General features: G+C 35.2%; 1 protein-coding gene across 1 annotated transcript; it reads right to left on the reverse strand.

Annotated features, from left to right (window-relative positions):
- Nucleotides 1-3,729: 3,729 nt before the first annotated feature.
- Nucleotides 3,730-15,272, reverse strand: PACRG (PARK2 co-regulated; the record flags this gene model as incomplete). Its single annotated transcript, XM_009580923.1, has 2 exons — nucleotides 3,730-3,879; nucleotides 15,101-15,272. Coding segments are annotated over 2 exons (322 nt in total), but the record flags the coding sequence as incomplete, so codon positions are not given.
- Nucleotides 15,273-21,446: the final 6,174 nt, after the last annotated feature.

Below are 21,446 nucleotides of genomic sequence, written 5' to 3' on the forward strand. Positions count from 1 at the left end.
AAAAGGTCAGTAGTCCTTTACCACTTTTGCTGATTATCAAGACAATATAATCATTATGAAGACACTCATTTTTAGAAAAAAGCATGTTTGGGAGACATCATAAGACAGGAAAAGACATCAGTATCAGAACCTGCTAATTTACAAAAAGGACTATGCTTGCAAAATAATGACAGCGTGATTTGGAGGTAATAGGTAGCAGTAGAAAAAAGTGGAAATGTCAAATATACAATGGAAAAGCAAAGGAACATATGAAAAACTGTGCTTAAGTGAATAATCAATATTCTGTATACAATTAAAAAGAATGCATTAATAACTCTGCATAAAGGAACACTTGAGGCTGGTTAAGAAACAGTTTGCCAGAAGGCTGAATAGGAGCAAGGACATATCGTCTTTAAGCGCCAAAGACATCAGATCCCAGAAAAGAGGATTTACATAGTTCAGAGCCTCCCTGGCTAATCCAGTAAAAGTCTGTGGTGGGAATCACAGTCAGCTGCCCTAAATGGCTGCCTACAGGAATGGTCATCAAGGCTACCCCCTTTTTTTCACAGAATGCCCCTTGAAGGCAATGGCAACTAAACAACACTATTGTTGACTGTGAAACTGTAGCCTGTGTGGGGAAACAGATGGGAGTTTGGAAAGAATTGCTTTAGACTTAAGTCGGACAGAACTGAAAGCTTCTCAAACTATATTCTGAGCTCAGGTAACACTGGGAATTCTGAACAACGATTTACCAATTTTGTCAGCTGAAGAACAACTCAAGAGATAAGCATGTGACAAGCTGAAGCTAAGAACTACATTCTATATTTGTTTTATTAAATACCAGTTTCTGATATCCTAACCTTAAGATCTTACCAATGCAAATTTTTTACTGTTTTATTTATAAGCCTGTCTGATATTGTGAGGTGAATCATGATTCAAACAAATCATAGGTATGTAGTATGAACAAAATTTCTGAGGAACCGATACTCCAGAACATTTTTAAACTCAATGGGAATTGAGTATTTTCTGCAAGTCTGCTAGGGACCAGTGTAAGAAGAACATAAAGATGGATGTTTTAGATAATAGCAAATGCCCAGCTAGTCCAGAAGTGTGTCTCTCGGAAGGAGATGACTAGGCAATGTGAATGTAGGGCAAACATTTATGGTACTTCATCTAATACTTTCTCAGCTTCCACCATGTTTTGGTTTAGGAATGTCATGAGCCAGAAGTGATCCATGTGTTTTACTAAACAAGCAATAGATTCTTTTTTTATGACATTTCTGAGCCTCCACTGAACCCGTGTAAACTTTTGGTATCCAAAGAATTTGGGGTTAGGAGTTCCAGAGCTTCACATCACACACACTGCATGAAGAATCACTTTATTTGGTTTGTTCTGAACTGATCACCACCTGACCTTAAGGTAAGTTGACCTAATGTCTTATTAATACTTTTTTTTTTTTTAATGTTCTCTTGACTATAAGCTTGCTTAGTGTGAGAGTAGTATTCACAGATGCTGAATTTGGGAAAGAACTGATTTAACAAGGTGGCAATGACTAAAACATGGCTCCTTCCAGCCACCTTAACTTTGGACAAACTTCCACAGTGTCAGACTTAATAGACTGTAATTCACACAACTCCTGGAAGATGTACCACGGTTCCTCCTTTGTCAAGCTATACATAAAAGAAGAAAGAAGTTGTACACTCCCTCATCCCATCTTTCACCTGTATGACCAAGCAGTGGAGAAAATAGCCTAGAACTGTCTCTACACCTTTCTTCTAACTGGGAACAAAGACCTGCACCTCAGTTGCCTATTAAGCATATGGGAGATAGAAAGGAGGATAGAAAGGAGTACATTTTCTGTCAACCACCAGTGAAGGAGGAAAGAAATATAAGCTTTTTGAGGCAGGGGGAGACAGTGGAAGAATCCTTCCCTATCACGTGCATGCAAGTACTGAATAAGTTGAACAGTTTCATATGGTAGGCCTTGCAAATAGTATCCATTTCATTGCTGGTAATACTGAACTTTCAAAACCTTTATTCCTAAAAAAGTAATGCTTTGATAAAATGTATTAATTTTGTACTATTACTTTTCATTTCTTTTTGGTTTTTAGTTCTTAAATGCCAAATATCAAGATTTAGTGTAGTTATATAGCTATATATATAATGTAGTTATATATAGGCACAAATTCACATAGCACAGATGTCATGCAAATATGTTGAAAATATATTTTATTTTGCTTACAATACAATCAAAACTTAGGATATATTTAGAATGTGTTTAATGCCTTGTTAAGCTATGTACCTGGTTACACATGAGCTTTCCCTATTATTCATCTGAAATGACTGCAGAAAAGCCTCGTCAAGAGAATTTATGGGCTACTTCAGGCTGAAATTTGGAAAAAAGCATGTATTGTATATTCATTAATCAATGAGACTCCTTTTTACAGTCTTGTTTTGTGCCCAATACTGAAATTGGATCTGTTAAGGGGGAATCTTCTAATTCATAAGGAGCCCTACAGAAATTACTAAGTTCAGCCTACGGATTTTATTCATAACCTTTCATCCCACAAGTTCTAGATAGCCACAGTTGTCATCTGAACCACGTTGCATCTGTAGAATTTCATACGTTACTGCAAGTTTCTCAATAAGTAAAACAGAGTCACAGACATATATGTATTTAAAGGAATCTAAAATCTAAATCTCATTTTAGTCCCCAAGTCAGTCTTTGGACAGGCATTTTTCAATCTGAGGTGAATCTTATACTCACTAAAGAATGAGTATAAGAAAACACATTCTGTAGTAATGCAAACAGAAAGTATAATAGGAAGCAGTCTTGTAGATAACCATTAAAATGCCATGAATTTAATGAAAAACCTTTTTTGCAAGATTGTGAGGAACTAACTTCTTTTGATCTATATGGCTGCATGTCAATAACAGAAACTTTAAAGTCAGTAACTTGGCAGGTAATTGAACAGATAAGAACAGATAGATTTACTACCGAAAAATATTTTAAAGATTAGTTTGGCAAAAGCAAGATACATCATGTTGATTTCAGCTGGTGACTGTGGTGCAAATGCATTCACAGTATACAGTACTCACAGTACTCACAGTACCAGTTGTTAAAGACTGAAACTGGCAATAGAGGTTTGCACTACAAAGAAAACAACATACTCAACTGTAGATACAAATTAGTTCTAAATTTCTCTATAATAAAACCTGCTAAGTGAGCAGTAATAACTTCAAACTACACTGTTTTGCTAGACGTTATATAACTCGAAATTTTTCTACAACAAGGAGTTCTCTTGACCCTCTAATTAATTAGTTTCATTGCTACTTTTATTTTCATTCTTTCCTAAGCCTGCTGGTAGCAGTGAATTTCTTGTGAAGAGCACAGAATGGAATAAAAAGACTGGACTGAACTAAAGTCTTGGAGGGAGGAAAAAACCTTTGCAATTTATAAATGTATTCAAAAGACTGTTACAAAACTTTACGATTTAATTATTGGAAGATTATAGAACTGCTTCAGTGCTTCTGTACTGCGTTAAATAAACTGTACGTGCAAGGAGTAATAAATGAAATTGTTAATTTCAGTGCATCCTTAGGGAATAGTAAGGGGGGGGGTTTAGAGCTCCAAATGGATTTGAGTTTATATACAGTAATAAATCTTAACTACATTGTTAATTAACCCTGCCTCAAGCCCCTTTTTACCTTAGGAGTTGAAAGACACAGTGTCTGTTAGGATAACTCACCATTCATATTCTTAAAGATGTTTAGGACTGGGAGGATTTGCCGATAATAGGGCACCAAGGCCTCCCCCACCATGTCAGCTGACACCACCAGATGCTGGAGGACTTTCAGCGTGATGCAGATGACCTGTCGGTTACGAAGACTCAGTGCATCTGTGATGTAGAAAGAACAACAGGCAGAAAGCAGAATTAATTTCTAAAATGTAGAGGGAGGGGGAGGAGTCCTCTAATGGACAAATTTAATTAAACTGTACTCTGCTGGGGATTGTAAGTGGGCCTTTATTAGCCCAGCTTTGAAAGATCCCAAAGATGGATTGCAGTCCTGACGTTATAAAACACTGCCTTGTCTGATTGTTATTTGTTCCCACAATTTGTGCTGACTCTTCAGTAACCCAAAGAATGCAGCTCATTATTCCCTCATGCTGCCTGTGTAATACTGGCATGGTCCAAACAAATAAAAAATAAATGTTCAGTAAGTACCATTTGGGGCCAATGGAACTGTACAACTGCAAGACAACCTGCAAAGGTTGACAACAGATACGTTCTAGTGCAACAATCAGTGTTTGTATGTTTGTACTCATTTATTTCACGATCATTTTATTCATTTGACTAACAATTCCTACTATTCTGAGAATCAGTACAATGAAACAAATGTTTATAGGAAAAAAAACACACACAGAAAAACCTTGTAGGCTTTTTTCAAAAGACAAACATTCTAGGAAAAAAAAAAAGAGATTTTGTCTTGCCTACTTAGATTTTTCTCTCAGCTTTTCAGGCTTCTAATCTTATGACACCAAGACATTTCATAAATACCTTTTGTTTCTCTTCTCTTTTAATTTTACTAAAAGCAAGTACTTTGCATTCTCTTTTGTAATTAAAAATGAGTCATGCTTGAAATATATACTTTTTTTTTCTTGCAAAATCCCCCTAGTTATAAAACCTCCTCTGAAATTATGCAGCTGGAAGCAGTTGTCAAATTTGGTATGCTATTATATATGGTCTAATTCTCCAGTGTTCTGCTCACTTACATAGACGTTTACATCATTGCACTGGGAAAGCAAAAACCATAAAAGATAAGCTCATGTTCAATGCTACATGTTTTATAACCACAGAAGTATATAAATATGTGATTCAACATAACATAATGTAAGTTTAAGCACTTGGAAAAAATTATGGTAAAGAATATACCAAAATTTGAAAAGGAGTTACCAACAACTTCTTCAAGAACTGCCTCTTCACACTGAAGTAATAGGATTCAGTATTTCTGGCACTAAGTTTTGTCAGTGCACAGGAATGCTGTTTCATAGGGAATGAAGTAGTATTCTCACACAGGAGCAATGTCAGTTTTTCCATTTCTTTAAGCAAATGCACTGTGCTCCACCCGCTTCTGCTTCTTATTGCATGGCTGCCGAGTGTTAAAAATCAGAGCTAAAGCTCCGAAGCAAGGGCAAGGCAGATTGGTTGTGTGACTGTGTAGAGACAACTCTTTAAAATCAACTAGTAAGTAACCTCCCTTCATGCCTCTTTGCATGCTTATGAACAGCACGCTAAAACTACTGTTAAACAACAGAGTTAGAGAGCCCAAGGTATAAAGGTATTGTAGTGCATCATAGGGTGATTCCAAGTTCAAGAAATGTTGTTAAATGATAATACAGATTGAATTCCATACTTCTTATTTGCCAGTCCTTACTGTAATCATCAGGCTACACCTAATTTCATATTGTCTCTGAGCATATTAATGTGTGGACAGGAAGTCTATCAATACAGCATGCTCATACTGAGTTCCAGCAAAGAGGTCGGCTATTCCAAACCATGCTTTCATGGGTAGATGTTCTAAGGTTGCTTTAGCAGAAAGAGACCCCCAGATACAATTTTAAAGATTAGGTCCAAATCCCAGGTAGGAAATTATTCTCTTACAGAGGAACAGGCATTATTCATTTTCTTAAAGGAGTGACTGGAAGAGGAAGCTCTGGGGTTCCAACATACAGGTTTATTCATGACTAAGTTGTCATACACAGAAATAGTAGCTAACCAAACTAAATTATCATTAACACTAATTATTAATTAACATTAATTATTTTCAGTACAATAATTATTAGTTACTGATACAAACATGAATGAATATTTGTATTCATTTGTATGAATGAATACATACAAACATGAATAAAATGAATAAAATTAATTATTCATACAAACACTAATCATTAACTTAAGGGACAGAAAAATTAATCCATGACGGAAATCACAGCTTCTTAATCCTTAATCGACAAATTGTACCCACTTCCAGGAATAGTTCTTCCTGATTGTAGAACCTGTCCTAGAGGAAGAGAGACCTTATTTTTAGGCATGCAGAGGGTGTCATGTCAGTGGAAGTGGCTGTCCAACCACCCCTAGGAAGAACTTTTTTCTGCAGATGGTGACTCCCAAAGGTTTTCACAGTTTCCTGTTTTCAGAGTTCTGTCCTGTGCAAAGACAACCCTGGTTTGAGTGGAAGCCAAGACTGTCCTGGTAAAGGTTAATTCCTTAATAAAGTCAAGAGTGTGAATTATGCCTCATGACTGAGAAGGTGTTCCAATGAGCGCAGCAAACTGAATACACACTGAATTCAGAAGAGTGTTTTCAAAGAACAGCTCATCACAGAACCTGTCATGCAATTTTCCTTACATTTGAGTTGTGCTGTAGGGGTGCCTGCTGGAACTTTAAACAGTAGTACTGGCACTTGTTTCATCTGCATGCTAGAAAATCAGCTGGATACTTGTCCAAAAATGGGAAACCCATCCTCCATTTGACACACAAAACAAAAGACAGAATTTGGATCAAGATTTTGAGTGCTAAAGTGATGGATATGGTAGAATCAGACTGCAGAATTTGAGCCTGAAGCCTGCAGAAATCTGCAGTGTGTGTTAGGAAAACACTTGTAAATATCAAAAGTAAGATCAAATTGACTGCAGAACTGTTGTTATTATTATTAAATATTTGGACTGTGGCATGCATAGCAGTCAACCAGCTCTTGGCTTGATTATATTAGGCACTATATAAACATTTAATTAGAGACAGTCCCTGCCCCAAGGATACGTCAATTTCAAACATATGTTTATATTTTTAAAAATCTGGTAATTATTTTCTGTGTACTACCATCACTGCAGACCATTCTCCCACATGAATCACAGGAAGAAAATTTTAATGCAGTATATGAAATAAGTACATTTCAACATTTTGAAAAATGTCAGTGATATCCAGAGGTTAACAGAAATGGAAGGAAGTACTAGTATCCTTACACAAGAATAAAGCAGACCATTTACAATTCTTAGCACAGTACAGCTACATATCCCTAAAGAAGGGATTCCAATTTAAAAGCATGCTAGGCTGTTGCCTCTTGACCTAGAAGTTTGCTGTAAGACATGGATCTTCACAATAACAGCAAAGTGAATGACCGGTTTGCTTCTCAGTTAAAGATACCTTTCCACTCCCTAAAGGGTTTTTAGAGGACTTCCCTCCCTCAATGGTATATATTTCCCTTTTTGTCATGTAGTCTACATGTTATGCACTGTAAAATTCTTTTAAACAGCAACTTTGAAAAAAAACCTAACCCAATAAATTGACTCTGTTGCTTGGTAGTTCCAATGTTTTCTCCTTTAATGGTACATAAACTTGACAATTTTGCTTGTGATGAGGATACACACTTTTCCAGGACACTCTCCAGCTTAAATAATTGCTCAATGCAAGTATATAATGAAGTATTTACTTCAAACATATTTTATTTTGTACTGTGACAGTTTTTCCAAACAAGAATTTTCTGAAGTTCATCATAACTTTCTTAAATAAAAGAGAATTTTAAAATGTTAGTAGGTTAAATATCCAGCGTAAAAGCTCAGTATCTGAGTCAGCTCTGTGTTTCTACCATTCAAAGACACAGTAACAGTTAATTATGAAATTTGAAAGCATATTTGAAACACTAAACATTTTTGGGATGGGGATTTTTCAGAGCGCTGTTTATTAAAGCTTGTTAGCAATGAGCTGATATAAAATACTAATTCATTGATAGCTTCAGTGATTTTTTTTTTTCATTAAATTTTATTGGTAGTTGATGTAAATTTAGGATTTTCTTTCATTAATTTTCTTTAAGAGCAGACACTTTTCTTAAGATGTATGCCACTTGTTTGTTTATCCATTTAGATAGAAGCAGCTTACATACGAAGCAATAGAAATTATTATTTTAAAACATTAAAGTCTTTTCCTTGAGTAACACTTCTAACATCTCAGAGAAAAAGACCTACAAGCTATGTAAGTTGATATTTTTTATTTTATATTTTATTTTTATGTGGCAGTTTGGAAAATCTTATCTCAGTCTCAGATGTTGCCTATAATAGATGACACAGTTCCCATCTTTGGGATTGATACATTTTATAAGCCAGGAAACACGACAGCATTTCTTCCAGTATGCAGTGGATCTTTTCCATGACACAATGTGTTTTCACAGAAGAGATCGAATCAGAACATTCTTCCCCACATAGGACATTGATAGCCTAAAGTTTACAGAATCAAATCAGATTCATCAAACTTCCATCTCTTCTCTAAATACTAAAGTTTAGATTTTGGTAGTTATATTTAAAGTTATGTTGATAATTTAATTCTCTTTAATTTGCTCTGGCCTTTAACTATATTCAACCCCTTTTTCAAATACACCTGTGAATCTATGTTTAGAAATGCACTGACAGTTTCCATTTTCTATTTAGGTCTCACAACCAAAGATTAAAACCAATTTAGTTTGCATTCATATCTCCCCCCCAAATTGGTAAATGAGGCACCTGTTTTAGAAAATTCTTTAACTGAAGCAGGACAAGCTACATAGAGCATGTCTCTTGCAGGGCACAAGCACTCAGGATAAAGATGCTTCGATTGTTGTGATCGACTTAATCTTGTTGATCAGGGCTTCTTTTCTTAAATTCATAGAGTCAGGTTTAAAGAACTGCTAACACGAAGTGTTCTCAAAAAGCAATTGATTAAAGTGATACATACTTCTCTTACAGAGAATTTTGTCCAAAACTTTCAAAATGCGTAATACTTAACTACCTGAACTGATATAACAGAAATATTATGCTAATTTTACAGAACAGCAATGAAGGCTGTTACAAAATGCAGTGTTTCAATCAAGAGTGAATAAAAACCAGAATAACAACCTTCTGTTTTGTACTTTTTTAAAGTCAGGTAAGATCCTGATCCAATTTACAATACAGATGTACAGATATTTCTTCCACTCTGAAGGAGTGATATGTTGCAGTGACGTGATGGGAAGGAGGAATAGGGGCATGAAAATCTTAGGCGTGAAAACCTTAGGCCAATTTTGTCATCAAAGACTTTGTCCCGTAAAGCCAAAGCCTAAGGCGCAGAAAAGGCTAAGATCCGTAACTGAATCATTGATAGTTGTAAGAAACATGATCTAGCAGAATACTGAAGAGAAAGTCAGTGGCTTTATTTTTCAGCTTTAATTGTGCTTGTAATTGTAGTGTTTTACTAGACCAGCACCTATAAAACTTGAATTCTATTAACATTTGCAGGCCCTGTTTAATTAACTAGTATAAAGAATACACTGAGAATAGAGTCCAAAAACCTTCTCAGTGGCTATGCCAGTTTACAGAGTTACCATCCATTCCTAGGTGTACATTCCTTCCTCTGTGCTGCTTCAAGCTACTAAACTGCACTGAGTACCCACCCTCTCAATGAAAACAGATTTGCTATCAATGAAATGTGATACCATTTTTTAAAAATATTTCAGGAAAAATCTGGGGAACAAAGACCAGTAATACTGGCATCTGTACTGCAGACACTAATATAGTGTTCTAAATGTATTGTAGGTCCTTGAAGAAGAACAATGTGGACAAGAAAAGCCTGATAGTACGGTTTTCTTAGACTTCTGAAAGGTATTTAATAACGTCCCTCACTGAAGGCTTTTGAAACATTTAACTGCCATGTTTTCCATATAAAAAAATAATTTTTTAGAGTTAGGACATGAAGGCAACAATAAATGGTGTCAGAGGAGGAGTATCACTAGTAGAGCCTTGAAGGAATCTGTGCCAAAGTTCATGTTTTTCAGTAGATTCATAGGTGATTTGGAAGAGGTGTTTACTAATGAATAGAAAGCTTTTTGATGATCCCAAGTTATTCCAGATGCCAAAGATAAGGGCTGACTCTGAAGAACTGCAGAAGGACTTTACAATACAGAATGACTAGGTGATAAAATGGCAGATGAAATTCAGCACTAATAAATGTTAAATATTAATAAATTAATAAATTCAGGAGAGAATAGCTCTAGCTCCAACTTCAAAAGCGAGAGGTGTTAACTGCAGATTACACTTTCCAAACATGGATGAGATTTATCTGTATTGAATGAGAAACAGAGTTTCTCCTCATAGACAGGAGTAAAAAGGAGTAATAAAGAAGCTAGTTTCTATACCATTTGAAACCACCTGAAATGACCAGTTTTGAGCGGGAGAATCTAACATAAACCTTGTAATTGCAATCGCTTGTACTGGTTGATGGAGCCTACAGGGGAGAAATACTTTGGTATTTAAGAATCAAGACAATTTTTTTTAAAAAAAATCAGAGACTTTTTTTTCTTTAAAAGCATTTTAAGTCTATAAAAACAAGTTTGTTTAGAGTTAATTTTCAGTCTGTGATTGTAACAACTAGAACTGGTTCTCAAGAGCAACAGTCAGTCAGGAGGAAGATAACAATTCCATTAAAGGTTTAATTTACTTTCTGTAAGTGGCAGAAATCAACTTACACGATTTACAGAAAGAAAAAACTACAGCCCAGAAAACCATATTTATTCCATAAAAATATTTCAGCATTCTGTGAAATAAGGAAGTATTTAATGACTATTAAATACTCTTAAATACAGTGGAGATGTATGAGGAGAAATATAAATATAAATATAAATATAAATATATATGTGCTCAGAACAACTGCTAGCAACAGGTTCAACTTTACTTATCTAAGTGCAACAGTGACTCTGATTTGACACTAAATGGGAATTAACGACACTGTTGTCCAAGACAGCAATCCACATTTTACATGCAAACAGAATGTGGAGAATAAGAAAACAGAAACCAGTTTCATTTAGAAAGTTATTAAACATTAAAAAGGATTCAGCAGGTGACACTGAGGGAGGACTGCTCTGTGCATTTCTCTGTATCTGACTCAGAAAAAATCTGTTTCCCTTAATGAAATATTTTCAACAAAGTTTAAGGTATCCTTGATCTACTATGTCACAGAAGGGATTTTTAACAGCATGGAAAAAGTCTCGAAAAGGAAAACTTCAGTGTTCTTTAGGATGGAGATTATTCTTTTTGGACTCAATCAGAAGTGCTGATCTGCTGACTGCAACTGTGTAGAAACAATAGTGGGTGATCCAAGATCCTTAAGTGTTTAATTTCACATTATTTTCTTCATTAGCAAAGCTATATCAAGATGTTCCTACTGATCATCTCTACTCACTTACGCCAACTTCTGTGCTGTTGCATTCTATTCCTTCATTTGTGATAGGGCAGCTATAAACTAGACCATTGAAATGATCTGAGTTTAAAAGTAACGCCACTCTGAAAATATTTTTGTTTTATTTCAGGTTTGGTGTTTGGCTTTTTTTTTTAATACATCTAAATGTGAGATTCACTGAGTTGCTCCACAAACAATTGCATTAGCAAAAGTCAGTTGCAATGAACTGGGGTGTGGGAGCTGGAATGATTGATCACTTTGTTTGTGAAGGGGTTGGAAACTTCCACAACTACATTGCCAGCAAAGAGGATGTAAATGGTAGCATGCTCACTGCCTTTGAAAGGAGAGGAGGTGCTTCCACACACTGTGTTGGATGTCCCTGATGTTACTCATAGAAATATCAGGCAAAGGCATAGAAACTTCCTGCCCCCTCAGTGTTTATATCTGCATGTGTGTCTCATGCTGAATCTGGGGAACTCTGTGGTCAGGAATCTCAGAGTTGCAGAAGCCTAATGAAAGCAAGCAAAAGGACTTACGGCTTTTCTGATCTGGCATTTGTTATGGCAAATGTAATATTAAAAGCAATAATTTGCCCAAAAAATGAGTATCAAAAGGAATTTTACATTCCCATAATGACCACACAGAATTTAGAAGAGGAGTTTTCCATTGACAAGCACACGGTACAATAGGCATCTCTCACCCTCACACCCCTTTTCCTGGCTATTCTTGGCTGGCTATAAGTAATGGTAGGCCACAAGTGAGTTTTAAGATACATCAGTGCATTATTGAAAGACATAATGGGGCCAGACAGATCCCTCTGTTCCCTAAAAATAAGGAAACTCTCACATGACCTACAGGCTGCTTTGCTTGCTACCCCAGGTGTGTGTGTCTGGGTTCTGTTCTGCTCTCTGCCACCAATGCAGTTTGTGATGTGGGGAAAAATTAGCCTCCTTCTACCTCTTACCTGTCTGCAATATGAAAATAACAACACGGATCTTTCTGGCAAAGAAGATATTCTGTGGTGTGTTGTGCATCAGAACTTTCATAATACCTCTACAAAATACTTTGCTATTGGCCATATATCTCAATTTATGAATCTTTGCTCTAGTTTAAATAACTCAGACAATGGGTTTGCCTACACCTTCTGTGAAAGGGAGTAAAAAGTCTTAACACCTTAAAGTATTCACATTTTCTGATTTTGCATTTTTTTTATTTTTAGTTGGATTCCTTAAAAGTTTGACCTATACAGGTAATTTGTTTTTCCTGGGGTTTATGCCATGCAGTGACTATATTTATAAACTATTTTATCATAGTTTTGCTACTGCAAGGTACAATCTATTTTGAATTTTTATTTTGAGAAATCAAAATATATTTTGAACATTTTTCTCTTTGAGAAATCAATGCCTCCAACCTGAGATCTTTTTTCTTCCTCTGAATTTCCAAAAAAGAGAGTGTCTTTCAATGTGACAAACAAAAATAAGCAATTATTTTTCAACTAAGTAGCATTCTTCCATATTATTTTAATAATATTTCAGGTATTTTAGGAAAGAAACTAGACCTGTTAATTTCAAATATCTGCCTTTTGTTAGTCATTGCCTCTTTGCATAACCAGAAGAAAATTTGTTGAAAGGATTTGGGCTTACAGTAACCCAGAGATTCATTAAATAATGTAATTTTCACCTTTAATAATATAGTGTTCAAAAAGTGTGAACTTTAAGCAAGGAAGAGTGGAGGATAGATTTCTCCTTAAATTATTAAAATATAATACAGAATTTTAATATTTAATTTAAAATGTTTTTAGAGAGCAGCTCTTTACTAATGTTTTCCTTTGATGAACATGCAGGAGAGAAAACTGCTTTTAAAAGTATTCTATCTGTAGAGTTATTTTTCTGTCTTTCTTTTATCCCTTTCCCCTCCATCATATATATTACCTTGCCTAACATTGATTCACTCTTTCACAGTAGAAATACGGTAGTGGTCTAGAAGAAAACTGGTTAATCAGATGTAACTCACCCAGTGGGACACTTTAGAGACAGTAATATGTGTAAAACATAGCTGAGTTTATTGTGAATGCAGCTGAGTCACAGAAATGTATAACTCTGACTGCACTGCTATATTACACAGTCACAGCAAATTTAAAAACGCTTAGAAGTACACACTTTCAGATTCCTTGAGATGGCAGTGTCTTTTTTGAATATTAATATGGCTTTAATTAGGAAGAAGCCTTTATCATTGATAATACTTAGACCTTTCACACGTTAAAGCCAATACAGCTTTTTTTAAATAAAAAAATAAGCACTGTACAATAAAATAAAACAGAACCAACAACTAAATTTAGCTAGCAGATTCTTGAATGTGTTCCAGCATAATAAATTATGACTTGATTTAAAACCCGTATAAATATCCTTATCTAGCAGTTTCTTTCTAATGCTAAAAGCTGTGTAACAGCTAAAGCTTCCAGCTAATTGTTTCTAAGCTAGATTCTGGTCTCAGCAAGACTTTTAAATCCTAACTGAGTAGCTGCTGTCATAAACTTGCAGTCTTTTCTGAAGAAATTATTTCGGCTTTCAAAAAAAATGATACTACTATAAATATATTTGGGTGGTGTTGGAAACACAGATTTAAAGAAATGACATGATTCCTCTCTTTACGTGTTTCCCTTTTAGAGAGAAAAAACTGTAACATTGTTTTCATAACCTTTCACAAGTGTAATTTACAGAGTAACCATTCTGAATATTATATATTCCTTCTGACATTTTCAAAATCTACAGTAAGAGAGACATCTATAATTAATCTTTTTAAATGGAGAATAAATTGAATGAAAAAAACACAATTCTGACCCTTCCGACACTATTATTTCAGTACTATCAGGCTTCAAACTACATCCCCTTTCCCCTTTTCTAAAACTGTATTTGACCCTATTCATTCTGTATCACAAATACAATGACTCCGTTTTGTTCCTTATTAGCATGGATCATCTCAGGAAAATAGGACAAAGGACAGCAATGATACTATTACTGATCAATGGTAAAACAGAAGCCAAGTTTAACAAATATGAGCATCTATTAGTATAGGTGTAGCATGCACACTTAAGAATGATAATACCTAACTGAAGAAGGATGATGGTTCAGAATAATATCTCCTCAAGGTACTGATCTAAAGAAACAGGAAAGGACAAAACAATATGTCTGAAAGACTAGGTGTTTCAAGAAAAGAAGTTTTCGTTTTAGCAGTATTACACTTGGAGTTTTAGTGGTTTTACACTTGTATTAAAATAATTTATTACCTTTCACATAATTTTGCTACAAAAAACTATGTTTGAATATATAAAAACTTCAAAATTAATATTTTTTTAAATGCCAACATTTTACATAAAACATTCATTAGTCAGGCAGAGCTCCCAATTTAGATGGATGTATGTATATGCAAACTAATGAGAATGATGATAGAAAAGATATCTAGTGAATAAATATAAGACAACTGCAGAATTAACAAAAGAACAAGAAGAAACATAATTCCATATGTTTCAGCTGTTGATTTCTCCTGTTGTTTTAGATGAACTGGTTTATATAGTAATGGATTTACATAATAAATAAACAAAATCAGGTAAGAAAATGTCACTTCACATTTCCAAACTCCAAGCGCCATATTGTAATAAGAAAAACACTAACCATACAGTCTGTTCTTCTGGATTACTGCACGTACCAAGTGATTGAAGGCATAAGCCTTCTGGCCTTATACCTTACAATTTACTCACGTTTGCAATAATCTCCATGAAATGTACAGTCTGTCATGTTTTATTGCTTAATTGGCAACTTGCCAAAAATCTACACTATATAAATGTAATTTTGGGGATTTTTTTTGCCACATGCTCACCTACTTTTTATTGGGATAATGAGCTGAGGAATGACAGGAAGAATCTTGTTTCCACCATGTTCCAGCATGTCATGGATTCCTTGACGAGCAAAAAACTCATATGGAAATGTCATTTCACAAAGCCCATCAAAAAACAAAGGCAGATAGTAATGATAGTCCAGCTTTTCAATCTCTACCTGAAAATACAAAATAAATAAACAAATAAATGCAATTTTTCAATACTAGTACAATGTGATCAGGCCAACAGATAACTAATGCCATCTACACAGGTATGTTTAGTAAATAATAATTCATTTTGTATCACTGCAGAATATCATTAAGTCTCAAATACGGTTTGCGGCCAGATATTGAAATCCAGAAATATCAGACCTAAAGAAAAGAATGAAAATGAATATGCTCCCATATATTTTCACTTTTTGATAAGTCAGTAACAGATTCTGATATTCTTGTTTATACACCTTACTTTGTAAGTTACCCATAGGAATCAAACCAGCTATTTTAAGAATAACATTCTGTTTATTTCAGAAAAGTCTGATCCTTACATCTTCACTCAAAAGAACAAATAAGAGAAAGAATCCTGTGACCAACAAATATCCAGCATGGCACAAATATCAATATTTGTACAGAATTCCCCACTTTCTAGAATATTGACCTAATTTTATTTCCTATTAATTTCAGGAGCAGAATTCTAAAGAAATTCCATGGGTCTCTACTGTGAAAAAAGGTTGAGAAATTAGGTAGCTATTTCTAATAGCGATCTCCCTCCAATCCTAAAATACAAAGTGTGCTAAGCTTCCTAAGTTACAGACTTTGTGAGGGATTTTGCACTCTATCCTGGTTTTCTTCCCTTTTCCTTCTTCTACTCATCAGCACTCTGATGTTACATTCACTCAGGAGAGCCAGAGAGAACCAGAAGTTACTTGCTTTCAGCCTGTCAAAGGTCTGAATACAGCTAAGAAGTGACTCAACAGCAAAACACTTGCTCTAAACAGAATATGATCCTCAAAATCACTTGGAGATCAGTCCAACTCTTTAAGTATCCACTTCCATCTTTAATACACTGCTTAGATGCTATCCTATCAGAACTAGTGTGGCCAGCAGGAGGAGGGAGGTGGTCGTGCCCCTGTACTCGGCCCTGGTGAGGCCGCACCTCAAATCCTGTGTGCAGTTTTGGGCCCCTCACTACAAGAAGGACATTGAGGTGCTGGAGCGTGTCCAGAGAAGGGCAACGAAGCTGGGGAAGGGTCTAGAGCACAAGTCTTATGAGGAGCGGCTGAGGGAACTGGGGCTGTTTAGCCTGGAGAAGAGGAGGCTGAGGGGAGACCTCATCGCGCTCTACAACTCCCTGAAAGGAGGTTGGAGCGAGGTGGGGGTCGGTCTCTTCTCCCAAGTAACAAGCGATAGGACAAGAGGAAATGGCCTCAAGTTGCGCCAAGGGAGGTTTAGACTGGACATTAGGAAAAACTTCTTTACTGAAAGAGTGGTCAGGCCTTGGGACAGGCTGCCCAGGGAAGTGGTGGAGTCACCATCCCTGGAGGTATTTAAAAGACGTGTAGATGAGGCGATTAGGGATATGGTTTAGTGGGCATGGTGGTGTTGGGTTAACGGTTGGACTTGATGATCTTAGAGGTCTTTTCCAACCTTAACGATTCTATGATTCTATGATTCTATGATTCTATTTTTCCAGTGAGATTATGTTTTGGAATTGGGTAGATGTTTCCTCCTTCATGCATAACAAGCTTTGTCACATAGACCAAGCTGAAGCTCCAAATATCCTAAAAAAAATTTGTCAGGTTAAGCAAACAAATACTCAGCCCTTGATTTGAGGCCAGTAATCACATTCTCACTTGAATAGTGGAAGAAAAGTCTGAAATAAAGCAGCCAAAAATTGAACTTGAGTTTTACACTTCTTGGGTAAATCCCATAGTCAGCAAGTAGCAGACATACATTCTCTGTTTGCAACCATGATTCATTTTCCTCCCTGCTTGACTCTGAGCAGATCTGAATCCTGGTCTTGCACGTCTTAGCTACTGACTTGCCTGCTTCAATCTTTCATGCTGAAACTGATCCATCCGTGATAAACGAAAATTAATTGGAACAGATACTTGAAAGTAAGCCCTTTACATTTTCTGTGAACATCTCACTATTGGCAGACATAGTGCTAATTACATACTTACATAGTCTCACATGCAGAGATTGTTAATATCTTATGGGAGACTAAAAAGAACAATTGCATAATATCTATTCACCTACGTGAATGAAATCAAGTCCCTGTAATGAATCATGCAGAAGAAGGAACAAATGAAACCCACATTTTCTATTTTCACAACACCATATATGATGGCTTCTCTGTAATTTTTGCTCATTGGCTTTTTGTTTCACAACGAAAAATGCCTTTATCAGATGCCTTTAGCATCAATATCCCAGGGTCAATTTGTGAGAAAGTTAAAAAATAACTATAGCAAGCAACCATGTATGAAGATCTTTACAAAACAAGAATCAGAAGACATTTAAATTCCTAAATTGATGGGTTTTGTACTTCTTGAGAACATTCAGCATGCTACGGACAATACTTGTGAGATGGTAAAAGAAGTCTGGCCCCAAAGTCACTGAGAACACTAGACAGCAATACAGCAACTACAAACTTCTGGTGACAAGCCTAAGTCAGAGGCCAAATTGTTCATTACAGTGAGAAACCTGTATCAGGTAAGAAATGGCCAGGTGGTCAAAAAATCATTGACAAAAAAGCAGGACCAAGGAGAAGCAATTTTTTCCTGTTGTCTGTCGATAGGACAATAAGACGTCCTTCAGTATTTTTCTTTTTAACTTTTAATTTGTAGTTTATAAGATCATTAGGTTGCATTTTTTGTTCTTGAATGTTCTAGTTTCAGAAAATCGAAAACAAATCCTACAAGAGCTACTTTTGTCTGGGGAAAGATTTGGATGTGAAAAAAAGAGATAAAATTAGTAATGTGTGGGCTTTTTTTTAAAACGGGGGTGGGGGGGTGGGGGAGTGGTGGTGAGTTTCACCAGGAAAAACACCATTATCAGGTTATGTCTTTTGGGTTTTTTTTAGAATCCATTCCTTGCATGGGTTTTTGACAACTCTTTCAAAATTACAAATTATTTCCATGGAAAAATATCCTTGATGGATACACATCCATGCTAGATTACTGAATCAGGATTTGCAACTATTTTGCTCAAAACACATATAGTAGAATCTATCATTTCTTTTCTCCCACTCTTCACTAATATCTCCTCTACCTGTATCTACCAGTTATCTTTCTTCTCAAATATCTGATATTTCTAATACTCTGAGCAATTTTTCTCAGCTGTTCTTTGCCCTTGAAATATGCTTTTTCTGTTTCAGATATAAAGAAAGCTCATGTGTTCAAAAGTTTGTCAATGTTTTTGATTGACAGACTTTTTGAGTTGATAATAACTGGTCAACGAAAGATATTACCTTTACCAACTCTGTCTTACAGTTATACATTACACATACATAGGAGTGATATAATAACTTTAAGGTGAATATGATTTCTGGGTTTAAAAACAAATCTGTTTTTTATACATGACACAAAAGCTTAATTATGAAAAAAAATCTCTACAAAATGTAGGTACGACAAGCTGTAGATCATAAAGAATTTGTGTGTACTCCTCACTTCTCAGTTAATTCCAAAGCCATAAGTGGTTGGCAACTGGCATGGCTTTGAAAAGAACTCTGATTTCTAACTCATTTCTTGAAGTGTCAGCTGTCCAAGCATACAGCCAATTTTTACTTAACGTTTTGTGCTCTATAATAACTCCCACAATATGGAAGCCAGAAATATTTTGTCTTACATTCTATGGTGTGAAACCCTTTCCTTCTGTGTTTACTACTTAGCTTTTAAAAGTGGCTATTATACAGCTGTTCAGAGAAAAATGTGATTTTTCTGTTTACGCCCACAAAATTATTTTGTTTTTCACATCCACCCACAAAAAATGCTGTTTAAAGCTCAAATTCTTGGCAAAACTTGTCCACATCTGACAATAATGCTGCAACTATGGATTTTAAGAAGAAATCTCATAATAATTATTATGAACTTTTGTATTAGTGGTTTGTAAGTTGTGAGAACCCAGCCTCTGAATTTTCAGTAAATAGGCCAACTAATAAAAATTGATATATTACTACAAAATATGATCACACAACAAAAACAACTGTATTATAATCAGTAAAATCTTCTGTTTCATGAAACTTCCATGCTGCTTACGATACTACAAGCTCCCTAGGTGAAAAAGAAACAATACACAGTTTATAATTGTTGTTTTATCAATATGTATAACCAATGCACAAGATGGGAGGAAACTAATGGCAGTATCACAGTCAATTTGTCCAGCAGAAAATCTGTTCCTATGAAGCAGCTCATAGTGAGAGGCAAGTCTGCTAAGATAATGAAAACCCAGATAAAGAGTCTAGGTTGTAAATAGTAAAAATAAGCTTCGTAGCTAATCTGCCTGTTAGATGAAGAAAGCAAACTATTTGAGAGAACTTAAGGGATAGAAGTTTGACAATAAGAATATTATTTGCCTTTCTTAAATAATCATATTTAAAGTAATCTGGTAGTCTATAACGCAAGGCTGAGTTTTAGAAGGTAGTGTTTAAGGTACATAAAGAACTTAACTTTCCATCTCATTTCACACAACTGATTACATAATACTGTGTCTTTGATACGATTATCCAAAAATTGGATTTGATCTCCTAGAAACATTATATCTAACTGTTTATGTACTCATTTCATGTCTTTATTTAAGGCATTAAAATGAGGTATAGTAAAAGAAACTCTGGAATTGTTGATTTGATAAGGACAAACAGGAGTTTTTGTAAGGACTGTAAGGATTTTGTGAGGATTATTTGGTAAAATAATAGTTCCTTTTAAGATTTGTTTTCCATTCTATACCAGTTATTCAATCTCTATTTTCTAGGTTAATGGAAAGAGAAAAGCAGAAACATCCTTGAATAGTCTCAGGTTTGAACTTCCTTTCTGATTTTTCTTCCAAGATTTCTTTCAACCTTCTTTCAAGTGTTCCTTTTTTCTTCCAATATCCTCTACCCATAGCCAAGATGAAGCCTGTGCATTTCACAGTTTTTGGTTTCTTCCTTTTAGTATATTTGTCTCTTGATTCATAATGGGATGTTAGTTTTAATCTTCACTATGGAGCAAGTAATGGTCACTAGTATTTGCTAGCCTTGACTGATGGAGTTTTTAATACGATAACTTTGCTTATGGTACTTACGGTTCAAAGCTCAATTCTGCTGTTGCATTTAGTCCCTACAAGTTTTTCAGCAAGAAATTGTTCTCTTTCTAGACTGCTGTATTTCACCTTTCAATACATACTGCATAGGCTCATACTACAAAGATTCTCTATTGAGAGACTTTTAGTCTAAATTATTACTCATGTCTTATCAAAAAAAATGAGGGAAGTTGTACCTGTATTTTGCATTCTGCAATGAAATGATAAAATACTTATCTTAAAACAAGTTGAAGATGATCAAACTTGAAGAGAAACAGATGATAGCGAAGGAGAAACTAGATAAGCACCGCAACAGAAATCCTTTAACTCAGTCAAACTGAATTTATAGCCTTTTTAACACATTCTGCAGATATTTAACTTCCCACAAGAAGTTAAATAACAAAAGAAAATATTTGCCTCCCATGGATAAATTAAAAGAAGCAATAACAAGAAATGGTTTTTGAATGTTGCTGTACTGGCTATCTGAATTCAGCTCTGAAATATCACTTCACGTAAAAAAAAAACCCAAAATACAGAAATGTTACATAGATGATAATTTTCAATTTACTGCATTCCCTATTATCTCCATGTTAGTTACAAGAGTAATGCTGGCATCAATAAAAATAGCTGAGAAAAGCTAGGGAGAGATATTGTTCTATTACATTTTATATAGCAAGATACAATTCAATTTTCCATAGTATTCTCTACATCTTGATGTCCTATTGCTTTTTCAAATGAAGTTGGAACACAGTAACATTTAAGTCTGAAAACATTGAAGAGGAGTATGATATGAAAAGGTTCCCAACTATAATGCACACCTTAAAGTAAATGTAGTTCTAAATCCTTTTCTCTTTCTCATTTTAGGGGCATATAATCGATAATTATTTTCAAGCTATTATTCCTATCATCTGCACAATGAGGTTCCTTCTACATATAGCTCCAAAATGAAGCAATACAACTCTTTATCCCTGCAGACTAATTGCCTCGTTTGCCTCTCTCCCTCATTTTTCCACTGCTTTCTCTCAGCTGGCACTGCTGCCTCATCCATGTGGATACTTTTTAAATTATGGGGAAACACT

This window comes from Fulmarus glacialis, unplaced genomic scaffold (assembly GCF_000690835.1).
Source record: "Fulmarus glacialis isolate BGI_N327 unplaced genomic scaffold, ASM69083v1 scaffold41920, whole genome shotgun sequence".
NCBI classification, from domain to species: Eukaryota; Metazoa; Chordata; class Aves; order Procellariiformes; family Procellariidae; genus Fulmarus; species Fulmarus glacialis.